At 42.2% G+C, this 22,429-nt stretch overlaps 1 protein-coding gene across 1 annotated transcript; it reads right to left on the bottom strand.

Annotated features, from left to right (window-relative positions):
* Window positions 1–262: 262 nt before the first annotated feature.
* LOC122233732 (small integral membrane protein 36-like) lies at window positions 263–544 on the bottom strand. The gene has a single exon (XM_042967457.1). It carries the CDS (start codon window positions 542–544, stop codon window positions 263–265), a length of 282 nt encoding a protein of 93 aa, XP_042823391.1.
* Window positions 545–22,429: the final 21,885 nt, after the last annotated feature.

Raw genomic sequence — 22,429 nt, 5'->3', positions numbered from 1 at the left:
CAAGGGTATCACCAGGAAGGGACCAACAACCAACATCACTATACAAGAGTATTAATGAGATTTTTGCATCCGTAGAACTTGACCAAAGGCCACTTCAGGCTTCTTACCTTAAATGTTTGCTTCATCCACAAAGAGGGTGACAAGAACGTAGAAGGTAAGGCAGAACTCCCAACTACATAGCCCAGCAAGACCAGCGCAGCCACGTGGAGAACAGTTTGTCCAGAATGTCTAGTGCTCTCTCCCCAGTAGCCCTTGGCCGACCTCATACCATTGTGCTTTTCTTCCCTAATGGAACAGGATCCCCAAAATGAAGGCTGGGCCTCCTTGCCCAGAGGTCCCCTGATGTGCTCTGCTGCATCACCACCAAGTGGATGGAGGGCTGGGCATCAAGAGTGGTCTCAGGAGCGTACTCCTTACTGGGGTCCTTGCCTCGGCAGTCATACAGCACGCAGGAGATGAGGAATACCAAGAGCAAGATGACGTAGCTTGCCACTAGGATGATCAGGTTCAAGGTGACAGGGTCGATCTCCAAGTAAAACTCCATCACATCTTTCACGGTTAGGAAGTGGGTCTAGAGAAAGGCAAGGGGGCCAGTGTGGGCATTTCAGGGAGCAAACTCTAGCTCATTGGAATAGCAGTGCTGGCTCTGGGGTAAACATACAATAATCCCCACTGCTCCGGGAGACCTCACGGATTAAACCTGCTCGGTTTAATAACTTAAGCTCTTGCTGCTAATACCACGGCCACCAAAACACAGAAGCTGTCTCTTGTCAATTCACCTCTATAGAGAGAGAAAGAGATGGTTCAAGTATTGTTAAAGTGTGGTATATACGCACAGAGCCTATATCATTCCTTATCTAAACAGGTGGTGTGGTGAGCCAAAGTAAGTGTTGTTAATAATAGCACACTGTTAACAAATGGAATTGTCTTGGAAAAATTGTGTAGCATGGTCACACTCTATGTACGGAGGCTTAAATGCCAAGTATCCATACAGGGAGTGATGTGGGTGAGCAGGTCACTGGGTCTTGGAATGGACATGTTTCCTAGAAGAGGGGCACTCTCAGCACCTGACATTTTCACCCTTTCTTCACTTGTTGTTGGTTTTCAGTCATCCATTCAAAAACACTTTGTGAGCACCTCTTGTGTTCCAGGCACTGTACGTGACAGTAAGAGAAGCATTTAGCAGGGGAGACAGACATTAAACAAACGATGGCACAGGTCACCATTTAATTAAGCACAGTGTGAAGAAGCTTATAAAGGACAAGGAGAGCGTGATACGAGGGTGTGTTGTCCCAAGGTGGGTCAGAGAACACTTCCATGAAGAAGAGACATTTAACCTATGACTGGAAGGATATGCAGACTTTGGCCAAGTTAGGACAAGGAGGGGAGATTCTTTTAGTCATGGAAAACAGCATTGTGAAAGATCTGAACAGAAAGAGGCATGCAGAATGGGAGAATTGAGACAAGGGCAGCATGACTGGGATACAGACAGAGAATGGAGACCATAAGGGGAAAGAGGCAGGTAGGGGTCAGATGGCAAAGGGACCTGTGTGCCAGACTTAAGATTTGATCCTAGGGCAACAGGATGCAGGGAAGTGACAGGACCAGATTTGTTTTAAAGAGATGGCCTTGGCTGCTGTGTGGATGCAGAAAAACAAACAGATTGAAAAGAATATGAGAATGCAGATCTCTCTATTTATAAATCATCATCCTGCCCCAATAGTCCTGCATAGGGCCAACCGTATGGGTATGCATCCTTTGTGTAGACGCATGGGGCCCATGCTCCAAAGGGCCCCAAACCTGTTTAATGCTTTGCTGTCATCATTTTAAAATTATTAGTCATTATTATTTTGGATTGGGCTCACAAATTATGCATCTGTAAATACATATCATCTGTATGATATATACATTTTTGGCCAGACAGGACTATTTCTCTAAAAGCTAATGGGACTCTTTGACACCTTCTAGCTAAAGGCCCAAGGTCCCAGAGGTCTGCTGGCTTCTCACCGTTGTTAGGCTTTAATGACCTAACAACTTCCTGTCTGGACTCTTTAAAAAAATTTTTTTTAATGTTTGTTATTTATTTTTGAGAGCAAGAGAGACAGAACACAAGCAGGGGAGGGGCAGAGAGAGAGGGAGACACAGAATCCAAAGCAGGCTCCAGGCTCTGAGCTGTCAGCACAGAGCCCGACGCTGGGCTCAAACCCACAAACTGTGAGATCATGACCTGAGCCAAAGTCGGATGCTTAACTGACTGAGCCACCCAGGCACCTGTGTCTGGTCTCTTTATGCCCAGTTTCCGTGGCAACCTGAGGGTTCAGGGATGCTGTAGAAAGGAGTTCTTATTGCTCTGGAGACCTTTATAAAAGAAAATATTTTATGATCTGTGGTCCTGGACTAACCTGTGGAATTATACTTAAGTAGATGGATACTCAAACACTATAGGTTAGAATCTGTTGGATTTCTTAGGAATACAGATACCCAGGTCAGCTCCAGATCTGTTGAATTAGAATCTTTGGGGGGGGGGGGAGGGACTGGGAATCTGCATTTGTTAAACATCTTTATAATTTTGATAATTTTGATATGCAACCAGGATAGAGAATCATGGCCATAGAAGTGTGAAAGCAGGACCCGAAGCCTTGGTTGGCTGCCAAGAGATGTCAGAGGAGATTTTCACCAGAGACTTTTCTCTTTTTATTTAATTTATTTTTTTAAATTTATATCCAAGTTAGTTAGCATATAGTGCAACAACGATTTCAGGAGTAGATTCCTCAATGCCCCTTACCCGTTTAGCCCATCCCCCCTCCCACAACTCCTCCAGCAACCCTCTGTTTGTTCTCCATATTTAAGAGTCTCTTATGTTTTGTCCCCTTCCCTGTTTTTATATTATTTTTGCTTCCCTTCCCTTGTGTTCATCTGTTTTGTATCTTAAAGTCCTCATATGAGTGAAATCATATGATATTTGTCTTTCTCTGACTAATTTCGCTTAGCATAATACCCTCTAGTTCCAGCCACGTAGTTGTAAATGGCAAGACTTCATTCTTTTTGATTGCCAAGTAGTACTCCATTGTATATACATACCACATCTTCTTTATCCATTCATCAGTGGATGGACATTCAGGCTCTTCCATACTTTGGCTGTTGTGGATAGTGCTGCTATAAACATGGGGGTGCATGTGCCCCTTTGAAACAGCACACCTGTATCCCTTGGATAAATACCTAGTAGTGCAACTGTTGGGTCATAAGGTAGTCCTATTTTTAATTTTCTGAGGAACATCCATACTGTTTTCCAGAGTGGCTGTACCAGTTTACATTCCCACCAGCAGTGCAAAAGAGATCCTCTTTCTCCGCATCCTAGCCAACATCTGTTGTTGCCTGAGTTGTTAATGTTAGCCATTCTGACAGGTGTGAGGTGATATCTCCTTGTACTTTTGATTTGTATTTCCCTGATGATGAGTGACATTGAGCATTTTTTCATGTGTCGGGTGGCCATCTGGATGTCTTCTTTGGAGAAGTGTCTATTCGTGTCTTTTGCCCATTTCTTCACTGGATTATTTGTTTTTTGGGTGTTGAGTTTGATAAGTTCTTTGTAGATTTTGGATACTAACCCTTTATCTGATATGTCGTTTGCACATATCTTCTACCATTCTGTCAGTTGTCTTTTAGTTTTACTGATTGTTTCCTTCGCTGTGCAGAAGCTTTTTATTTTGATGACATCCCAATGTTCATTTCTGCTTTTGTTTCCCTTGCTTCCAGAGACATGTTGAGTAAGAAATTGGGTGGCCAAGGTCAAAGAGGTTTTTGCTTATATTCTCCTTGAGGATTTTGATGGCTTCCTGTCTGATATTTAGGTCTTTCATCCATTTTGAGTTTATTTTTGTGTATGGTGTAAGAAAGTGGTCCAGGTTCATTTTCTGCATGTTGCTGTCCAGTTTTCCCAGCACCACTTGCTAAAGAGACTGTCTTTATTCCATTGGATATTCTTTCCTGCTTTGTCAAAGATTAGTTGGCCATACGTTTGTGGGTTCATTTCTGGGTTCTCTATTCTATTCCATTGATCTGAGCATCTGTTCTTGTGCCAGTACCATACTGTTTTCATGATTACAGCTTTGTAAAACAGCTTGAAGTCCGGGATTGTGATGCCTCCTGCTTTGGTTTTCTTTTTCAAGATTGCTTTGGCTATTTGTGGTCTTTTCTGGTTCCATACAAATTTTAGGATTGTTGTTCTAGCTCTGTGAAGAATCCTGGTGTTATTTTGACAGATATTGCATTGAATATGTAGATTGCTTCGGGTAGTATTAACATTTTGACAATATTTGTTCTTCCTATCCAGGAGCATGGAATCTTTTTCTATTTTTTGTGTGTCTTCTTCAATTTCTTTCATAAGCTTTCTATAGTTTTCAATGTATAGATTTTTCACCTCTTTGGTTAGATTTATTCCTAGGTATTTTATGGTTTTTGGTGCAATTGTAAATGGGATCGATTCCTTTATTTCTCTTTCTGTCACTTCATTATTGGTGTATAGAAATGTAACTGATTTCTGTGCATTGATTTTATATCCTGCCACTTTGCTGAATTCATGGATCAGTTCTAGCAGTTTTTTGGTGGAAATCTTTGGTTTTCCATATAGAGTATCATGTCATCTGCAAAAAATGAAAGTTTGACCTCCTTCTGGCTGATTTGGAGGCCTTTTATTTCTTTGTGTTGTCTGCTGTGGCTAAGTCTTCCAATACTATGCTGAGTAACAGTGGCGAGAATGGACATCCCTGTCTTGTTCCTGACCTTAGGGGGAAAGCTCTCAGTTTTTCCCCATTGAGGATGATATTAGCATTGGGTCTTTCATATATGGCTTTTATTTTTTATATATTTATTTTTAAAAAATTTAATCTTTATTTATTTTTGAGAGAGAGACAGCGTGTGAGCAGGGAGGAGCAGAGAGGGAGACACAGAATTTGAAGCAGGTTCCAAGCTCTGAGCCATCAGCACAGAGCCTGACATGGGACTTTAACTCATGAACTGTGAGATCACGACCTGAGCCGAAGTTGGACACTTAACCGACTGTACCACCCAGGTGTCCCTCATATATGGCTTTTATGATCTCGAGGTATGATCCTTCTATCCCTACTTTCTTAAGGGTTTTTATCAAGAAAGGATGTTGTATTTTGTCAAATGCTTTCTCTGCATCTATTGAGAGGATCGTGTTGTTCTTGTCCTTTCTTTTATTGATATGATGAATCACATTGATTGTTTTGTGGATATTGAACCAGCCCTGGATCCCAGGTATAAATTCCACTTGGTCATTGTGAATAATTTTTTAAATATATTGTTGGATACAGTTGGCTAATATCTTGTTGAGGATTTTTGCATCCATGTTCATCAGGGAAATTGGTCTATAGTTCTCCTTTTTAGTGGGGTCTTTGGTTTTGGAATCAAAGTAATGCTGGCCTCATAGAAAGAGTTTGGAAGTTTTCCTTCCATTTCTATTTTTTGGAACAGCTTCAAGAGAATAGGTGTTAACCCTTCCTTAAATGTTTTGTAGAATTCTCCTGGAAAGCCATCTGGCCCTGGACTCTTGTTTTTTGGGGAGATTTTTGATTACTAATTCAATTTCTTTACTGGTTATGGGTCAGTTCAAATTTTCTATTTCTTCCTGTTTCAGTTTTGGTAGTTTATATGTTTCTAGGAATTTGTCCATTTCTTCCAGATTACCCATTTTATTGGTGTATAATTGCTTATAATATTCTCTTATTATTGTCTTTATTTCTGCTGTGTTGGTTGTGATCTATCCTCCTTCGTTCTTGATTTTATTTATTTGAGTCCTTTCCTTTTTCTTTTTGATCAAACTGGCTAGTGTTTTATCAATTTTGTTAATTCTTTCAAAGAGCCAGCTTCTGGTTTCATTGATCTGTTCTGTGGTTGTTCTCTGGGGTCTGCTGGGACCAGGTGGCCTCACAGCCTCTACCAAATGTCGTTACAGCAGGGGAACCGCCTCTTTCCATGTGGCCTGAGGATCCCCAGACCTCACTCTGCTCCTGGGATTCACCTTTCCCACCAGAGCACTGCCAGGTATTGAGCTGTGGAGTTTCAGACTCTGCACTCCCCCTGTTTATAGAGTCTTAATGGAATTTAAACCCTCTCCTTCCTCCTTTCTCCCTTTTTAGTTCAGTCCCTGCAGCTGTTTCCACTTTTCCACTTTCTCTCCAGCTGCTTTTAGTGGGGGGTGATTTTCCCATACTCTCTCCCTGTCTCCATCCTCTCTCCACAAACAAAAACATCTCCCTGCTCTCCGCGGCTTCTCTCTCCCCCAGTTCACCTCTCCGCACCATGTACCTGCTGAGTTCTGTGGTTCAGGTTGTGCAGATTGTTGTGTCAATCCTCAAATCAGTTTTCTAGGTGTGTAGGATAGTTTTGTGTTGATCTGGTTGTATTTCACAGACACAAGACGCAAAAAAAAAAAAATCTTCCATGCTGTTCCGCCATCTTGGCTCCTCCCCTAAACAGAGACTTTAACACCATCTGAGGCTGTGTCCCACAGGCTCAAAGAGTTCTTTTTGTCAGGAAGAAGTCCCTTTCCTGATGGCAATACATTTACCAAACTCGTCAGAGACTGCTATTTAAAACAGAATACCAGACCCACCTGGGTGGCTCAATTGGTTAAGTATCAGACTCTTGATTTCTGCTCAGGTCATGATCCCATAGTTCATGGGATCAAGCCCTGTGTCAGGCTCTGCACTGTCAGCACAGAGCCTGCTTGGGATTATCTCTCTCCCTCTCTCTCTGCCCCTCCCACCACTTGTATTCTTTCTTCCTCTCAGAATAAATAAATAAATGTAAAAAAATAAAGAGAGTACTATTATTAAGTCATAGTGAAAAATATAGTTGTCATAGGTTGGAAGGGTTTGTGCTGGACCAGGCATAGTTTTTTCTCCCTACAGGCAGATCTATAATAAAGTTTAAAATTTATATAATAAAGTTATAACATAAATTTATAATAAAGTTTCTTGATGAGCACAGCATCTCAGCAAGTGGAGTGTTCTGGTACACCTGTAAGTCACATGCAGTGCTCCTGGATTACAGCAAGGCTTTATTTACTTATTTATTTATTTGAGAGAGAGCACGAGCAGGGGAGGGGCAGAGAGAGAGGGAGAGAGAATCCTAAGCAGGACTCATGCTTAATGCAGAGCCCAATGTGGGGCTTGATCCCATGACCTTGGGATCATGACCTCAGCCAATATCAAGAGTTGGGACGCTCACTCTGACTGAGCCACCCAGGAGCCCCACACAGCAAGGCTTTAAGAGACGGCATTATGTACCACTGAATTCATTTTTCTGCCCACTCTGAACTCTAGATTCTTGACTTCTATAGTAAACTGATGTCTGTACAGCACAGGTTTTTCCATGTAAGAATATTTAGGGAAGTTCTTTGATGACTTTAAATAGAGGACACAAAAATTTGCTAAAATTGACTCTGAAATGAGAACTACACACATTTTAGTCCACATTAAATTAAACTGAAATATATGTAGCAACTGTTGTATCGAACGGAGTTTTTCAGATCAGCTCCAGATTTCTCTGCACGAGTGATAACACCTAACTGCGGTGGTTGATTCAATCTGGCCTCCTCTCTTCTTGCCTTGTCCCAGGTCTGCTGTTTCCCTCCGTGGTGTCCTGGAATATTTGGTTGAAGGCTATTGTTTCTGCTTTGGTACCTTATTACTATCTGAAGAGTGGTGGGTTTTTTGTTTTTGTTTTTTGTCTTTGCATTTATTAGTGCTCAAAGTTCATTTAAAATACAGACTTGTGGAGGTTTTGCTTCCTTCCAGTGTGTTTAGTGGAATACTGGCTACCTGTTTGACTTAACCCCAGGGATGGCTGCTTTATTCACACTGTAGCCAACATCCCCAAGCATCTGTCCCGATCTTTAAGGAACTTAACTTCTTGTGCCATCTAGTGGCCAAGGCAGAGACTGCTAATGAAAGAAAAAGCCCAAAGCAAACTGGGGACAGTTATTTTTAATCAGCAAGAGAGTGTAACATAGGTAATAATATCAAATCACATCTCAGAACAATTCCTTGAGGTAGTCAGGACATACTCCCTTCATTTAAGAACATCTATTGTGCACTTACCCTATGCTGGCTGGGTGCTAGCTGCTTTGGAGCTTGATGATGTGGTCAATACTGAAACGACATTACATGCCTAATGTTAGAGAGCCCTAATGAAAAGAGGAATTATCAACTCCCTTTTAGGAGTGAGGAAAATGAAACTCAGAGAGGCAACGGAATTTGAGCTCGTTCTCTTTCTCTCTCTCACCCTTCTGTCTCTCTTTCTTACTGCCTGAAGCTTAAATCAGGTCTGTACATAGAAAACCCTATGCTATATGCCATGGTGCATTTGAAACCCAGTCAGATAGGGATCCTGTGGACTCTCACTTGTATATACACTTATTTATAGCATAGTGCGTTTTGTCTGTTGACCTGGAGCATCAGTTAACAATGCCAGATAAATATGTGTTAAATGCACTTCCAGGAGACTCAAGTTTATTCCATAAAACACCAAAATATTTTTGTATTTTAACTCTTCTGGATAAGAATTTATTTCTGATATCATACAGTGCCTTGCTTCCTCCAGAAAATGTAGCATCTTAAAGACTTAGCGCAGTTTTAATAACTTGGGAGGTAAAAATGTCACACACTTACCAAAAAAAAATCACTGGCAGTTTAATTATGTTACAGTTGAGGACGGTGAGGCTTAGGGAAGTGACGTGTGTAAGGCCAGATGGTAAATGATAGAAATAAGACTTGAAACCAAGTTTTTTGAATTCTAATCTAGTGCTTTTTTTTCACTGAAGCTCTTGACTAGATGGAATGGGAAATGACAGAGAGCTAGATGCCATGCTTGACAGAAAAGTGAGAACAGCAACAATAATGTAAACCAAATTGCAGCCCTTTGTACTCTTAAATCTACTTAACCTAAAAATTTGCACTAACAAAACGTAGCTGACCTTATAACTCGCTGCCGTTCTCAGCTTCCCAGTTGGAATCTAGTGAGTGGCTCCTCTGGGATCTTCTGGAGAAATACTGCCACATTTGATCACAGAGCAACTTCAGGATCTGTTTTTCCATTTGTACTGGGTTAAATAAGGTCCCCCTCCAAATTCATATCCACTTGGAAACTTAGAATGTGACCTTATTTAGAACCTATTTAGAAATAGGTTCGGGGCACCTGGTGGCTCAGTCAGTTAAGCATCCACCTTCAGCTCAGGTCATGATCTTGTGGTCTGTGAGTTCGAGCCCTTGTGCGGGGCTCTGTGTGGAGGGCTCAGAGCCTGGAGCCTACTTCAGATTCTGTTTCCCTCTCTGTCTCTGCCCCTACCCTGCTCATTTATGTCTCTCTCTCTCTCTCTCTCTCTCTCAAAAAATGAATAAACATTAACAAAATTAAAAAAAAAGAAATAGGGTTTTTGCAGATATAATTAGTTGAGTTAAGATGAGGTCATACCAGATAAGGATGGGCCTTAAATCCAATGACTCTGACCTCATAAGAAGGCTATGTGAAGACACGGATACACACACAGAGAAAAATACCATGAGGAAATGATGACACAGATTGGAGCGAGGTGTCTACAAGCCACGGGATGCCAAGGGTCGCTGGCAACCAGCAGAAGCTAGGAGAGAGGCAGGGGGCAGATTCTCCGTCACAGCCCCTAAAAGGAATCAACCCTGATGACACATTGATTTCAGACTTCTAGTCTCCCCAGCTGTGAGAGAATACATTTCTGTTGCTTTATGTGACCCAGTTTGTGGTAATTTGTTACGGCACTCTTAGGAAACTAATACACCATCTATCTAATGCTTAGATAAAACCAAGGTTGGCTTGGAGCAAACCGTGAGGTATACAAAGCTATTTTGGCACTTGCCCCTTCTAGCCCTGAGTTAGGTTTCTGGCTTCTTCTAGGGTATGGTTCCACGAAGAAAATGCCCGAGATCAAACAAAATTTTTGTATGTGAAATTTGCTTCCATAAAAAATAAACACAAGACCTTCAGTTTAAAATAGCAACTGGCTGGCAGTCCCTGATGTAGCCTTTTATATCTTCCCAGTAAAATTCCTTGGAAGACACAGAAAAATATAAAAAACCTACAAAAGAAGTGAAAAACAGTGTAGCAGGGGATAATATTTTTAAGATGTTAAGTCATTGCTTCTCGCATTTCCCCTTCCCAAGAATTATTTGAACCCATTTCTCTTCTCCTTCATCATCCAGAATTTCTAAAGGTAGTGACTCTCAGGAGATATACAGCCTAGAAGAGTCAAATTCATCATCTTGAGCTCCTTTGTAGACTTCATAAATTTATACTAAAGTCCATAGACTTAGAGCCAGGCATTGTGGGGAGAGCAAAGACCATTTTTAAAATGATAAAATATTGGCTTTGTGCATCAAGAGACTAAGAGCACAGAATTGATACCGCAGGCCAAAATATAGCAAAGATAAAGTGAGGAATGTGAGCAACTTTCCTACTCTGAAGGCAATAAAAGTTGAAAGGGGGGATAAGAAGGGGGAGGTAACAAAAGCCTTGATGTTACTGAGCCCCTATATAGGCCCTTTCCTTCCCCCATATAGTTTTGTTGGTGGAGAGACTATAGAATCACCCAGATGGGCACTACAAAGCAAAAAGTGTTGGACTTTGATTCCAGAGTATATATCTGGAAAATTGTCAGGTTCTTGGAGAAGCCCCATGCCCTGTATAGCACTGAACAGCAATGGGCTGGAATTGTAGAGAACAATTTCCAAGAAAGGTGGCTAACTGGACAGACCAGGGCCACCTTACAACTGACGTCATGCCAAGAGGGTACAGGGAAGATAGTCAAGAGTTTCTAAGACTCCAACATGGGATTGAGATGGAAGAGTTGAGAGCTCTCTGATTGAAAAGGGCTCATATTTCTCCCAAGGGCATACAGTTGTCAGTTATGACGAGGAGATTGGGCATGGGCAATGATATAGCTGCTACAGAGTCTGATGTCTAAGAACAAATGAGATAAGCCACATCTGTAAGGAACGTTGAAGACAAATGATAACATGTAGACTCCATGTTCCTTCCCCAAAGCTGAGATAATACCTAAGACTCCACAAACTTAGGTGATTCCCAGAAAGAAGAAAGCAGGAAGAGGGGGAAACAGGAGAACCTAGAATTTGACTAAGTATTTACTTCCCCAAAGATGAAGGTTTAAATAAAGAATAGTTGATTTGCTTTTAATGGCAAGGTTGAATTTTCACCACTGGAAGACATGGGGACTTCTGAACTAATTTATTTCAGTTATAGAGAAATGAAGGAACTTGTCGCTGGGCTTATCTAATATACTATGTTCCAGCATCACACAGATAAGTTACAATTCAGTCAATGGTTACAGGACATATACTTTAACTCAATACTTCAATCACAGGACCACACGTACAGGTATGTGTGCACACACGCATTAGAATAAGGCTGAAAGACAACCTAATACCAGAATTTGAGAAGACTGTTGACTAACTATAAGGTAGATGGAGCTGGATTGGTAACTATCTAAACAGTTTTCACTGCAGGCTTGCATTATGGGATAGAGAATATTTAAAGATAGTTGAACATTTCTGCAAACAATTCCACCATCTGCTCCTATATCATAGACCCAGGATTCATATAACCTCGTTGCTATTCTCCAAAGACAAGTCACTATCTCCACCCCATTATCAGCACCTTCAATCCAGGAGAAGTAAGTAGAGGGGGATGGGTGGTGGTGGTGGTGGTGGTGGTGGTGGTGGTGTCTTTATATCATGGGCAGTTATTCCCCACAAGTAAAAGATAAAGATGTACAACGTGATGATTTGATATAAGTGATATCTCAACAAAGCGGGGGGGTGGGGGCGGGGTGAAAAAAGAAAAGAGAAGTTTTGTTTTGTTTTGAAATAAAGGTAGCAGAAAGAAAAGAGAAACTCCAAAAGAAGGCACAAGGGGCCGGAGAAAATTTTGTCTCAATAATAAAACTGTACCAGATGAATGCAGGGTCAGATCACACAGGTCTTGGTAAGCTATGCTAGAGAGGTTGGATTTTATTCTAATTGCCATAGGAAACTATCAGAGAGATTTAAGTGGAGTGACAATGATCACACTTAATCTTAGAGAAACTCTGTGGCTTATGTGCAGAGAATGAATTATAGAAAGACAAGTCTGGGAGAGCAGAGAGGTCAGTCAAGGAGTCTACTGCAATGTTGCAGGTCAGATGGGGTGGTGGCATGGTCAAAGTTGTTGATGAAGATGTTAAGAAGTGACTTGGATTTGAGAAATATGTGTCATACTTGTTTAGGCTTAGATGTAAGGGATGAGAGAAAGAGAGGCTTTTAGTCTGAGCTAGTGGGTATATGGGGGTACCATTTAGTGATATGGATGAGTGGTTTTGGGGATGGATCTTGAGTTCTTTTTGAGCTAAATCTGAAATGTTGAGGAGGCAGCTGGATATCTGAGTCTGGATCTTAGTGGGAAGAATGGTGCTGCACATACAGATTTTGGATTTGACATATGGGTAGTATTTACAGTCGTGGAATTGGACAAGATGGGATTGGGAGAAAGTGTAGACAGGGAAGAGAAGAGGACCAGAGAGTATTCCAACATTTGGAGTATTCCAACATTGAGAAGCTGAGCAGAAAAAAAGGAGCCAACAAATGAGACAGAGAAGGAGTGTCAGTGAGGTAAGAGGAAAACCAGGGGAGCATGGTCTCAGGGAAATATAGGGAAAAGTGGATTTAAAAAAGGAAGTGACCAACTGAGTAAAAAAGGGATTGGTAACATGAGAGTAGATAACTGACCATTAGTTTTGAGACCTGATAAAAACTGAAGGCATTTTTCATGGAGGAGGTAGGGTAAGGAATGAGATCTAAAAAAAGTAGATTGAGAAAAGAGGTGAAAGTAAGAAAGTAGAGAATGTAAGCAAAGATAATTTTAAGGAGTCTGGCTGTGAAAGATCGCAGGAAAATAGAAAGTAGCTGGAGGGCAGTGTGAGAGTGAAAGACAAGGAGTTTTTGTTTACATGAGTGATATCAGAACATGTATGGGGGCCAATGGGAACAATCCAGCTGTGAAAAGGGAATTGATAACACAAGAGAAAAGGGAAAATTATAGGAGCAATTTTCTTGAGCAAGGATGAGATCCAGAGTAAACATGGAAGGATGGGTCCCAGCCTGGAGCAGGGACAATTCTTCCACTGTATCAAGCAAGGAGAAAAAAATAAGTGAGCTCATAGTGGTCTTTTTTCCCCCCAATGTTTATTTATTTTTGAGAAAGAGAGAGAGAGAGAGAGAGAGAGAGAGAGAGACAACGCATGAGCAGGGGAGGGGCAGAGAGCGAGAGGGAGACACAGAATCTGAAGCTGGCTCCAGGCTCTGAGCTGTCAGCACAGAGCCCGATGTGGGGCTCAAACTCACAGACCGTGAGATCATGACCTGAGCTGAAACCAGACGCTCAACCGACTGAGCCACCCAGGTGCCCCGAGCTTAAAGTGGTCTTAATGGTGGGAAGAGGAGGTTTATTTCATCTGATTCTTTCATTGTTGTTGTTGTTGTTTTTTTCTTTTTCCTGCTCATGAATGAGTCAAAGTCATTAGCAGTGATTGAGTGAGAGAACTATGTGGTGCATGAAACATGAAGAGAAGTTTTGAAATATTTATTTTGGGGAAAGAGAAGACAAATATCCTAGAGAAGTGGGGTAGGACCGCTGGGCCCTGTTGAGTTCCCATGGAGATTTCTTGTCATGAATTTGATGTGAGATGTTTGGCTCCAAGTTGGTGGATAATTTAGCTAGGCAGATGAGTGGTTTAATTAAGTGAATAAAACATAGGGGAAGGTCAATAAGGGTATTAGGAAGCCAATGGTTCTAATATTAGATCACAGCTTCTAAGTTGGATGGAAACGAGGACGTGGTGTGTGTGTGTGTGTGTGTGTGTGTGTGTGTTGACAAATGGTAGAGTCAATGCGATGGTGGTCCCTATGCAGTCAAAGGAGAGTTGGAGTAGAGAATTGAGTACATGCACTGGGAGGATTAGAGGCGGGCATGATTGAAATTGAGATTTGGGAATGGACATAGTTATTGGTGATGGCAAGATCTAGGAAGAATGACTGAAGAGGAGGGATGGGCATATCTTTTCAGTTAGGGTAGGCAGAAATCTGCAGAGGCAGAATATTGTCGAAATTGCCAAGGTGCATGAAAGACTAAGAGTGAAGAGAAGAATGTAAGCAGAGCACCAAAGCCTTGATGAGACAGGAGTGGTCAGCAGGTTGCTACATGAGGTAAAATCAAGAGGTGTCTGGTGGTTAAATCTGATGACATACCCTTCACAAGTGTAAGCCCACTAGTTTAGGATTTGGATGAAGCAAGGGGAAAAATATGTTAAGAAGTAGCAATTCAGGGTAACAAATCACCTATCTAGTTTCCCATGGCCGTTGTAAAATTAACACAAACTCTGTGGCTCGAAACAACAAAAATTTATTGTCTTACAGTCCTCAAGGTCAGAAGTCCAAAGTCAGTATTACTGAGCCAAAATCAAGGTGTTGGTAAGGCTGTGCTCGGTCTGGAGAGTCTAGCGCTCCATCTGGAGAGTCTAGGGAAGAATCTGCTGTCTCTTTCGCCTTTTGGAAGCTACTGGCATTCTTTAATTTATGGTTGCATCACTCCAGTCTCCAAAGCTTTCTCTGCCCTATCTTCATGTTGCCTTCTCTCTGTGTATAAAATCTCTTTTTGCCTCACTCAAAGTGATTGCATTTTGGGCCCATCCAGATAATCCAGGATAAACTCTTTATCTCAGGATCCTGAATTTAATGATGTCTGCAAAAATCAGCATATAGGCTAACATTCACAGGTTCCAAAGATTGAGATGTGGATATCTTCTTGGAAGGTCATTTTTTTTAGCCTAACACATGGGATTTGGGGGAAAAAAATCAGCTCTGTTTGAGAGGGCTGATGGGGAACCAGTGACTTCAGGGATGGTCTGTTTCAATAAAAATAATACTGGTAATAGTAATTATAAAAATAATTTTTATTTAATAAAAATTATCTTTATCTAAAATCTCAGGCTAGGGATGCCTTGGTGGCTCCGTCAGTTAAGTGTCCAACTCCTGATTTCAGCTCAGGTCATGATCTCACAGTTCCTGAGATCCAGCCCTACATGGGGGTCCCTTGGAGACTGCTTAAGATTCTCTCTCTCCCTCTCTCTATCCCTCCCAACCCCCCACCCCCACCCCAGGTGTGTGTGCACATGTGCACATACTCTGTCTCTCTTAAAAAATCAATCAAATCAAATCAAATCAAATCTCAGGCTATATGAACAAAAATCAGGAAAGGAAAAGACGAACAGAACTATGCTAAACTTCTCATCTTAAATAAGAAAACCTCAAAAGACATCACTTCGTAAACTTCAGCAATTAGACAGAAAAGGATTTTGTAGCTTGCTTTTGAAAATATTGAAAAGAAGTGTTATGAAAAACTAATTGTACCATGGCGGTCACCCCTTTTCAGGGGTAGCAAATTTCATCACTTCCCTGCTCTGCCTTCTTTTCTTCTGCTCTCTTTCCCTTTTCTGGTTAGAAATGTTTCTTTCACACCCATGATGACATTCTAGATTTCCTTATCTGAATATCGTACCATCTGGAGGCATTCTGCATTCCTTTTGGCTTGGGACTTTTTATAACCTGTGATTAGGGTACGGATGGTTAAAGATGGCCACTTTATCCAATTTTCTATGTAGGATTTATGTAATGTTAGTATCCATTTATTTTGATATGTACATTGGACTTGGGAGGACGTGCGTGGATTTAAGGTGTATTCATGGCTCCAAGACAACAGATAATGCTCAGATGCAAGAAAACTTTGACAGTGCTAATTGTCAGGATGTCAAAAGCAACCCAGAGGGAAATACAGGCAGCAGATGGAACAACAGAAAATCCTGGTGGTTCTACATTCAAAATACGTCAAGAATCTAAACCTTTCTTACCACCTTCACTGCTTCCACTGTGCATCAAGCTATTGTACCTTCTGACATGCCTGTTGCAATTAGCTTGCTCATCTTACCCGCTGCCCCACCATCTATTACCAGCATAATAAGCTGAGCCTGTAAAAAACAGAAGTCAGTGTCCTTCCTTTGCTCAAAACCTTCTGATGATTTCCCATTTCACTCCAGCAAAAGCCAACATGCAAGGTGGCCTAAGGCACCTCCCTCCTCTCAGTTCCGGCCACTTTCCCCCTCACCTGCTCTACTCCAGCCACTTTCGTGTTTCTTGGACCCTCCAAGCCACTCTTATCTCTGGATCTCAACATCCGCTGTTCTTTCTGCCTGAAACGTTCTTCCTCCAATTACCTGCACAGCTTGTTCCCTCACTTCCTCAGGTCATTGCTAAAATGTGGCCTTAGCAGAGAGGCTTTCGGTGACCACTCCTTAGAAAGTAGTCCCCCTCCCTGCCCAGGGCGCTCCCTTCCTCCCTGATTCTTCTTCTTTATTCTCCACAGTCCATGCCCCATCTGACACATTCTAAGTGTTAGATGTGCGACCTCTACCCCGCCCCCACTAGAACGCAAGCTTCATGAGGGCAGGAGGTTTGTTTCAGACATGACTGCATCCTGGCACACTGCCCAGAACATGACACAGTGTAAGCATTGAGTACGTTTCTGGATGAATGAGCCATCCACAAATACACATCTTGCCTTGATAAAGTCTCAGACCGTTTGTTATGAAATGATGGTCACGAGATGAGACCTCCTTGACAGGGGATTAGAGAAAATATTAAAATGAGAAGAAAGGACAACCTGAATTATGTCCCTCTCAAGTTCATGTGTTGAAGGCCCTCGCCCCTAATACCTTAGAATGTGACCCTATTTAGGGGAAATGCCAGTGATGGGCATTGAGGAGGGCACTTGTTGGGATGAACACTGGGTGTTGTATGGAAGTTATGAGCCACGGAATCTACCCCCAAAACCAAGAGCACACTTTTCACACTGTGTGTTAGCCAATTTGACATTAAATTATATTTTAAAAGAAAGAATATGACGTTACTTGGAGACAGTGTCTTTAATGAAGAGATTCAACTAAAACAAGGCCATTAGGGTTGCCCTGATCCAATCTGACTTGGATCTTTGTAAGAGAGGAAATTTGTCTACTTAAGGAGACACCAGGAAAGCACATGCACAGAGGAAAGGCCATGTGAAGACACAACGAGCAGGTGGCTGTGTGCAAGCCAAAGAGAGGGGCCTTAGGACAAACCTAACCTGCCAATACCCTGATCTGGGACTTCTCGCCTCCAGAATTATGAGAAAAAAATTTTCTGTTGTTCAAGCCACCCAGTCTGTGGTATTTTGTAATGCACCCCTAAGAAACTCATACACCTAATTTCAGGGAAAAATCGTATTTTGAGTTGGTCTTCCAAGCGCCTGGGTCTCCTTATATGAAGCCAAATGGGAAACATGAATTTATTGAAGGTTTCTAAGGGTCCAGCGATTCCAAGAAGTTTATTATTACCAAGAGAGAAAGGTGTTCTGTTACTAGAAGCAACTGTCTAAAGCTGGATTGACTTCAACCCTTAAATAATGAAGGACCCCTATGAAGCAGGGCCCACTATCACTGTCATCCCCACGGAAACTGTTGGTGACCAAGGGCTTGCTACGTGCCAGGTTCTTTCTCAACTGCTTTGTGTGTTGAGCCAGCCAATCCTAACAAGGAGCTCTCACATCATTTTATAGGTGAGAAGATGGAGGCACTTAGAGGTTGAGAAACTTTCCCAGGGTCCCAGGATTTTTGGTGGCAGAGCCAAGGTTTGAATCTAAGGAGTAGCTCTGGAGCCTGTGTTTTTAACTTCTGCACACTAGTTCCTTTTACGTATCTTCCCCTGTGTATGGAAAGACTTCTCTGCACATTTAGATTTGCTGGTCTCTGGCCTCCAGGGACAGGTTCTTAGCTTAGCCTTTTGAAAATATCCACAGAGTTGAGATAACTTATGGAAAACTTGTACATGAGTGACAGAATCAGACATTTATGTTAAGGTGGCAGGCTGGAGGGAAACATAGTTTGGCCAGTTAAGATGGATCTCTCTTTCTCATTTTTGTCCTCTTTTATTCATCAGACTTTCTTTGAGTGCCAGTCTGATGTCAAGAGCCACCTTCCGTTAGGCATTTTTTTTTTAAGGTTTCTATTTAGCGGCTCCTGGGTACCTCAATCGTTAAAGCATCCAACTCTTGATTTCGGCTCAAGTTATGATCTCACTGTTCATGAGTTCGAAACCCCCCATGCACTGACAGTGTGGAGCCGACCTGGGATTCTCTCTCTCTCCCTCTCTCTGCCCCTCCCCCCCCAAAGTAAATAAATAAAAATTTTTTAAAAATTAAAGATTTATTTTTGAGCAATCTTTACACCAGACCTGGGGCTTGAACTCATGACCCTGGGATCAACAGTCCCAAGCTCCTCTGATTAAGCCAGCCAGGTGCCCCTCCATTGGGCTTTTTTAAGACATTTCATCCTTTAATCTTCCAGCTCTGTGGGACTCAGAAGAGCAGTGCTCTGTTCTGAGTGTGGACTCAACCCTGGTTCCAGCATTGGAAGGAACTTGAGAATTTCTTGTGCCCTCTCCCTCTGTCTCTCTCCTGCTCTCTCTGTCTTTTCTTCTTATCAGTTAACACTTGGCTCTAGGGGCTCAGGCGGGAAGCCAAATTCTGGGTTGGCCTCATTCTTTCCCCAGTAGTGGCATCTGCAGTCTCCCTCCCCGACAGTAGGGGGCACCAGAAGACCACAACCCCGTGTGAAGTCTGAGGTTTAAGGTCCAATTTTCCTTCCCAGGCAAAGCAGGAAATGGACAAGTGGTTTTTGGATGATAATGGAGTTTTCTCATTTTCCACTTCTTTATATCACCAGTGACATTCTTTTGGAAACAACGGAAAAAAAATAAAATAATTTTTCCCCCACATTGCATCAATCTCACTTCTCCCTCCTCTGTAATCTCTTCTCTGTTTCCAGGAACTGTTTTCCCTATAATGCACTTGCTAGAATTATCTTCGGGGAATGCCCAAATCCCAAGATCCCACAAGCTTCAAGGACTTCCTCTCTGCTCACCTCATTTGGCTGGCCTTCAGCACACGAGTTCATTTTATTGGAAGCCTGAAAAATGAAATCATTTAGGAAGAAGATACCTTCTGAATCCCATGACACTCTTGAAAGGTGTCTTTTGGTTTGATGTGCTGTTTGGCAGATTTGTACTTTAAAATGGTGGTGGGGTGGGTTTCAGGAATGCATTGTGTTTCTGCTGCATTTACATAATTTACCAACTAAAATAGACTTTTTACTGCCAAAAACATGAGAAAAAGAGAAAGGGAAAATTATTTGGGCCCATTGTCTCTAGCTGCTGTGGAAAATTTAGAGACCAAAGCTGCCATGCCAGAAACAACATTTTTCTCCTGGTAGGGACTGTCTAGTTTATTCAGAGCCATTAACTGCTGCAAATATGGTCTAATTACCAAGCATTTTATATTCAGCCAGGATACAATGAGCCATATTTTCTAGAAGTCAGGGAATGTCAGAGAAAGGAGGAATGAAGGTTAGTGCAGTCCACTAACTTTATAAACAGAAGCTCAGAGGCCTAAGGTCGCTCAGCTTGTTGGACACAGTAATGCTTCTCAGTATGTGGCTCTTTCTCCCACACCTACTCTTATAGTTAGCTAAAGTAACTTGTCAGGGAAATTGCATTTTCTTGGGTTTGCCTGAAAACGAGGGTGGGCAATTCTAAAAAGGAATATATGTCTATTTCTTCCTTGGAGAGAAATGTCTTTTGTGACCTCTTACCAAGAGAGGGCACCCTCTGAGCAGGAATTCTCTCTTCTAGATCATTTTACAGTTAGAAAAAAAATTGGCCGTCCCTGATAGATCACTGGAGATGGGAACTGCTAAGTTAGTAGCATCTATCCTCAGAAATCATTCAACTTATGAGGGGTGTCAGGAACCAAATTCTGTCTACTTTGCCCCAGAAGACTAATACTCATTTCTTTCTGAGTCTACATCTCTGTAGCTTTGTGTATGTGCTCACACTGACCTCTGCCTGAAATGCCTTTTCTTTTCTTTTCCTTCTCCTCTAGTAAACTCCTAGGCCAAAGTTCTAAATTGTTCCCTTCACTTTTCTGCCTTCTTTCCTCTGTATCACAGAACTTGTCACATCTCCGGATTAGAGCATGGAGTCTCTCTTATTTTAGTGTGTCTTACTCTCTGGACTGTGAAACTCTTTGGAGCCTGGATTGTTTTATCTCAGTGTTATCTCCAGTGCCTAGTCTTATGCAAGGCACATAATCAATGCCTGACAGGTGTTGGTTGTACGTATAAACACATAAATCAATACAATTATGATTGTTCACTAAAGGATTCATCATGGATGGATAGGATTATTTGAGGAAATCTTAAACCTAGAGCTTAATTGTATTTGCTTTTTCAGCTAAGGTATTTCAAAGAAAATGTACTTTGGGTGTGCAGAAATGTAGGCAAAAGATACATGTGATAAAGGACTGTTATCCAAAATATACAAAGAATCCTTAAAACTCAACACTAAGAAAACAAACAAGAAATGGGTCAAAGACCTTAACAGACACCTCATCAAAGAAGATATGCGGATGGAAAATAAGCATATGAAAAGTACTCCACATCGTGTGTCATCAGGGGAATGCAAATTAAAACAACAATGTGGTATGTCTCTACACCAATTAGAATGGTGAAAATCTGGAAAACTGACACCACCAAATGCTGGCAAGAACGTGGAGAACAGGAACTCTCATTCATTGCTGTTGGGAATGCAAAACAGTAGTCACTTTGGAAGACAGTTTGGCAGTCTCTCTAAACAAAATTGTACTCTTACCATAGGATCTGGTAATCCTGCTCCTTGGTATTTAACCAAAGGAGTTGAAAACATGTGCACACAAAAATCTGCACGTGGATGTTTATAGAAGCTTTATCCAACCAGGATGTCCCTCAGTTCGCGAATGGATAAATAGGCTGTGGTATATATATTCCACAGAGGAATAATATTTAGGAGTGACGTCACCAATATGGTGACACAGGTCGTTCCTGACTTTGCTCCTCACAAGCAAAACAACTAACAGCTATTCGTGGACCAGACACTGCTGAGAGAACCCTACAACCCGGGGTGGGGGTGTGGAGTGGGGGTAGTGGGGGTGAGCCCAGAGCACCCCCTGTGCCACCCCATCTTAGAAGGTAAGAGGCTGGGGCGCCTGGGTGGCTCAGTCGGTTGAGCCTCCGATTGACTTCAGCTTAGGTCATGATCTCATGGTGTGTGGGTTCGAGCCCCACATCGGGCTCTGTGCTTACAGCTCAGAGCCTGGAGCCTGCTTCAGATTCTGTGTCTCCCTTTCTCTGTGTGCCCCTCCCCTGTTCATGCTCTGTCTCTCCTCTGTCTCTCAAAATTGAATAAATGTTAAAAAAAAATTAAGAAAAAAAGAAGGTAAGACACTGGCTGCTCTACCCCTCCCCCAGGCTGGGACAGCACCCCCAGGTGTTCTTGGACCTGTGTTTCTTCCAGGGGCCAGGAGGACCCGGGGGACATCCAGCTCCTTCAACTCGCTCCAGCCTTGCCCCATAGAGATTGTAGGGGAGCCTGGGGACTGGGCCACCAGGAATGTGATGGTGCTGGAGAAGGGGAAGGCTAGCTACACCCATCCAGGCCCACGGACCTGCAGGACCCAGGTGGGGAGCAGTCTGCTCAGGGAACTATAGCCCTCCCACTGCTGAGTGTGGCCCCTGGAAGAGTATTCAGCACTAAAAAGAAACAAGCTATCAAGCCATTAAAAGACAGAGAAGAAACCTAAAAAGGCATATTACTAAGTAAAAAAAGCCCATCTGAAAAGGCTACATTCTGTAGGATTCCATCTGCGGTGGTATCCCCTTATTGGTGAGATGCGTTTCAAGACCCCCAGGGATGCCTGGCACCATATAGCAGCTTATATACACTATGATAAAGTTTAATTTGTAAATTAAGCACAGAAAAGGTTAATATAGTAACTAATAATAAAATAGAACAATTACAATAATACACTGCCATACAAGTATCTTATTGTACTGTACTCATCCATCTTCTTATGGTATACGGAGCTGATAAAATGCCTATGTGAGGAGGCGAATGAGCTCAGTGACTTAAACGTGTGACTACAACATTAGGCTGCTGAGGACCTTCTGATAACACGTCAGAAGGATGATCATCTGCATCCAGACCAAGGTTGACCATGGGTAACTGAAACAGCAGAAAGTGAAAACGTAGATAAGGTGGGGGTGGGGTGGGGGTGGATTACTACATATGACATTATGGAAAAGGCAAAACTATGGAGAAAATAAGAAAGATCAGTGGCTACTAGGGGTAGGGGTAGGGAAGAGTTG

This window comes from Panthera tigris, chromosome E1 (genome assembly GCF_018350195.1).
Source record: "Panthera tigris isolate Pti1 chromosome E1, P.tigris_Pti1_mat1.1, whole genome shotgun sequence".
NCBI classification, from domain to species: Eukaryota; Metazoa; Chordata; class Mammalia; order Carnivora; family Felidae; genus Panthera; species Panthera tigris.
This window is presented reverse-complemented; position numbering and strand designations above follow the sequence as displayed.

Bases quoted from the DNA above. Each gene is read 5' to 3' on its own strand.
- LOC122233732 (XM_042967457.1), bottom strand. From the start codon at position 544: ATGGAGTTTTACTTGGAGATCGACCCTGTCACCTTGAACCTGATCATC.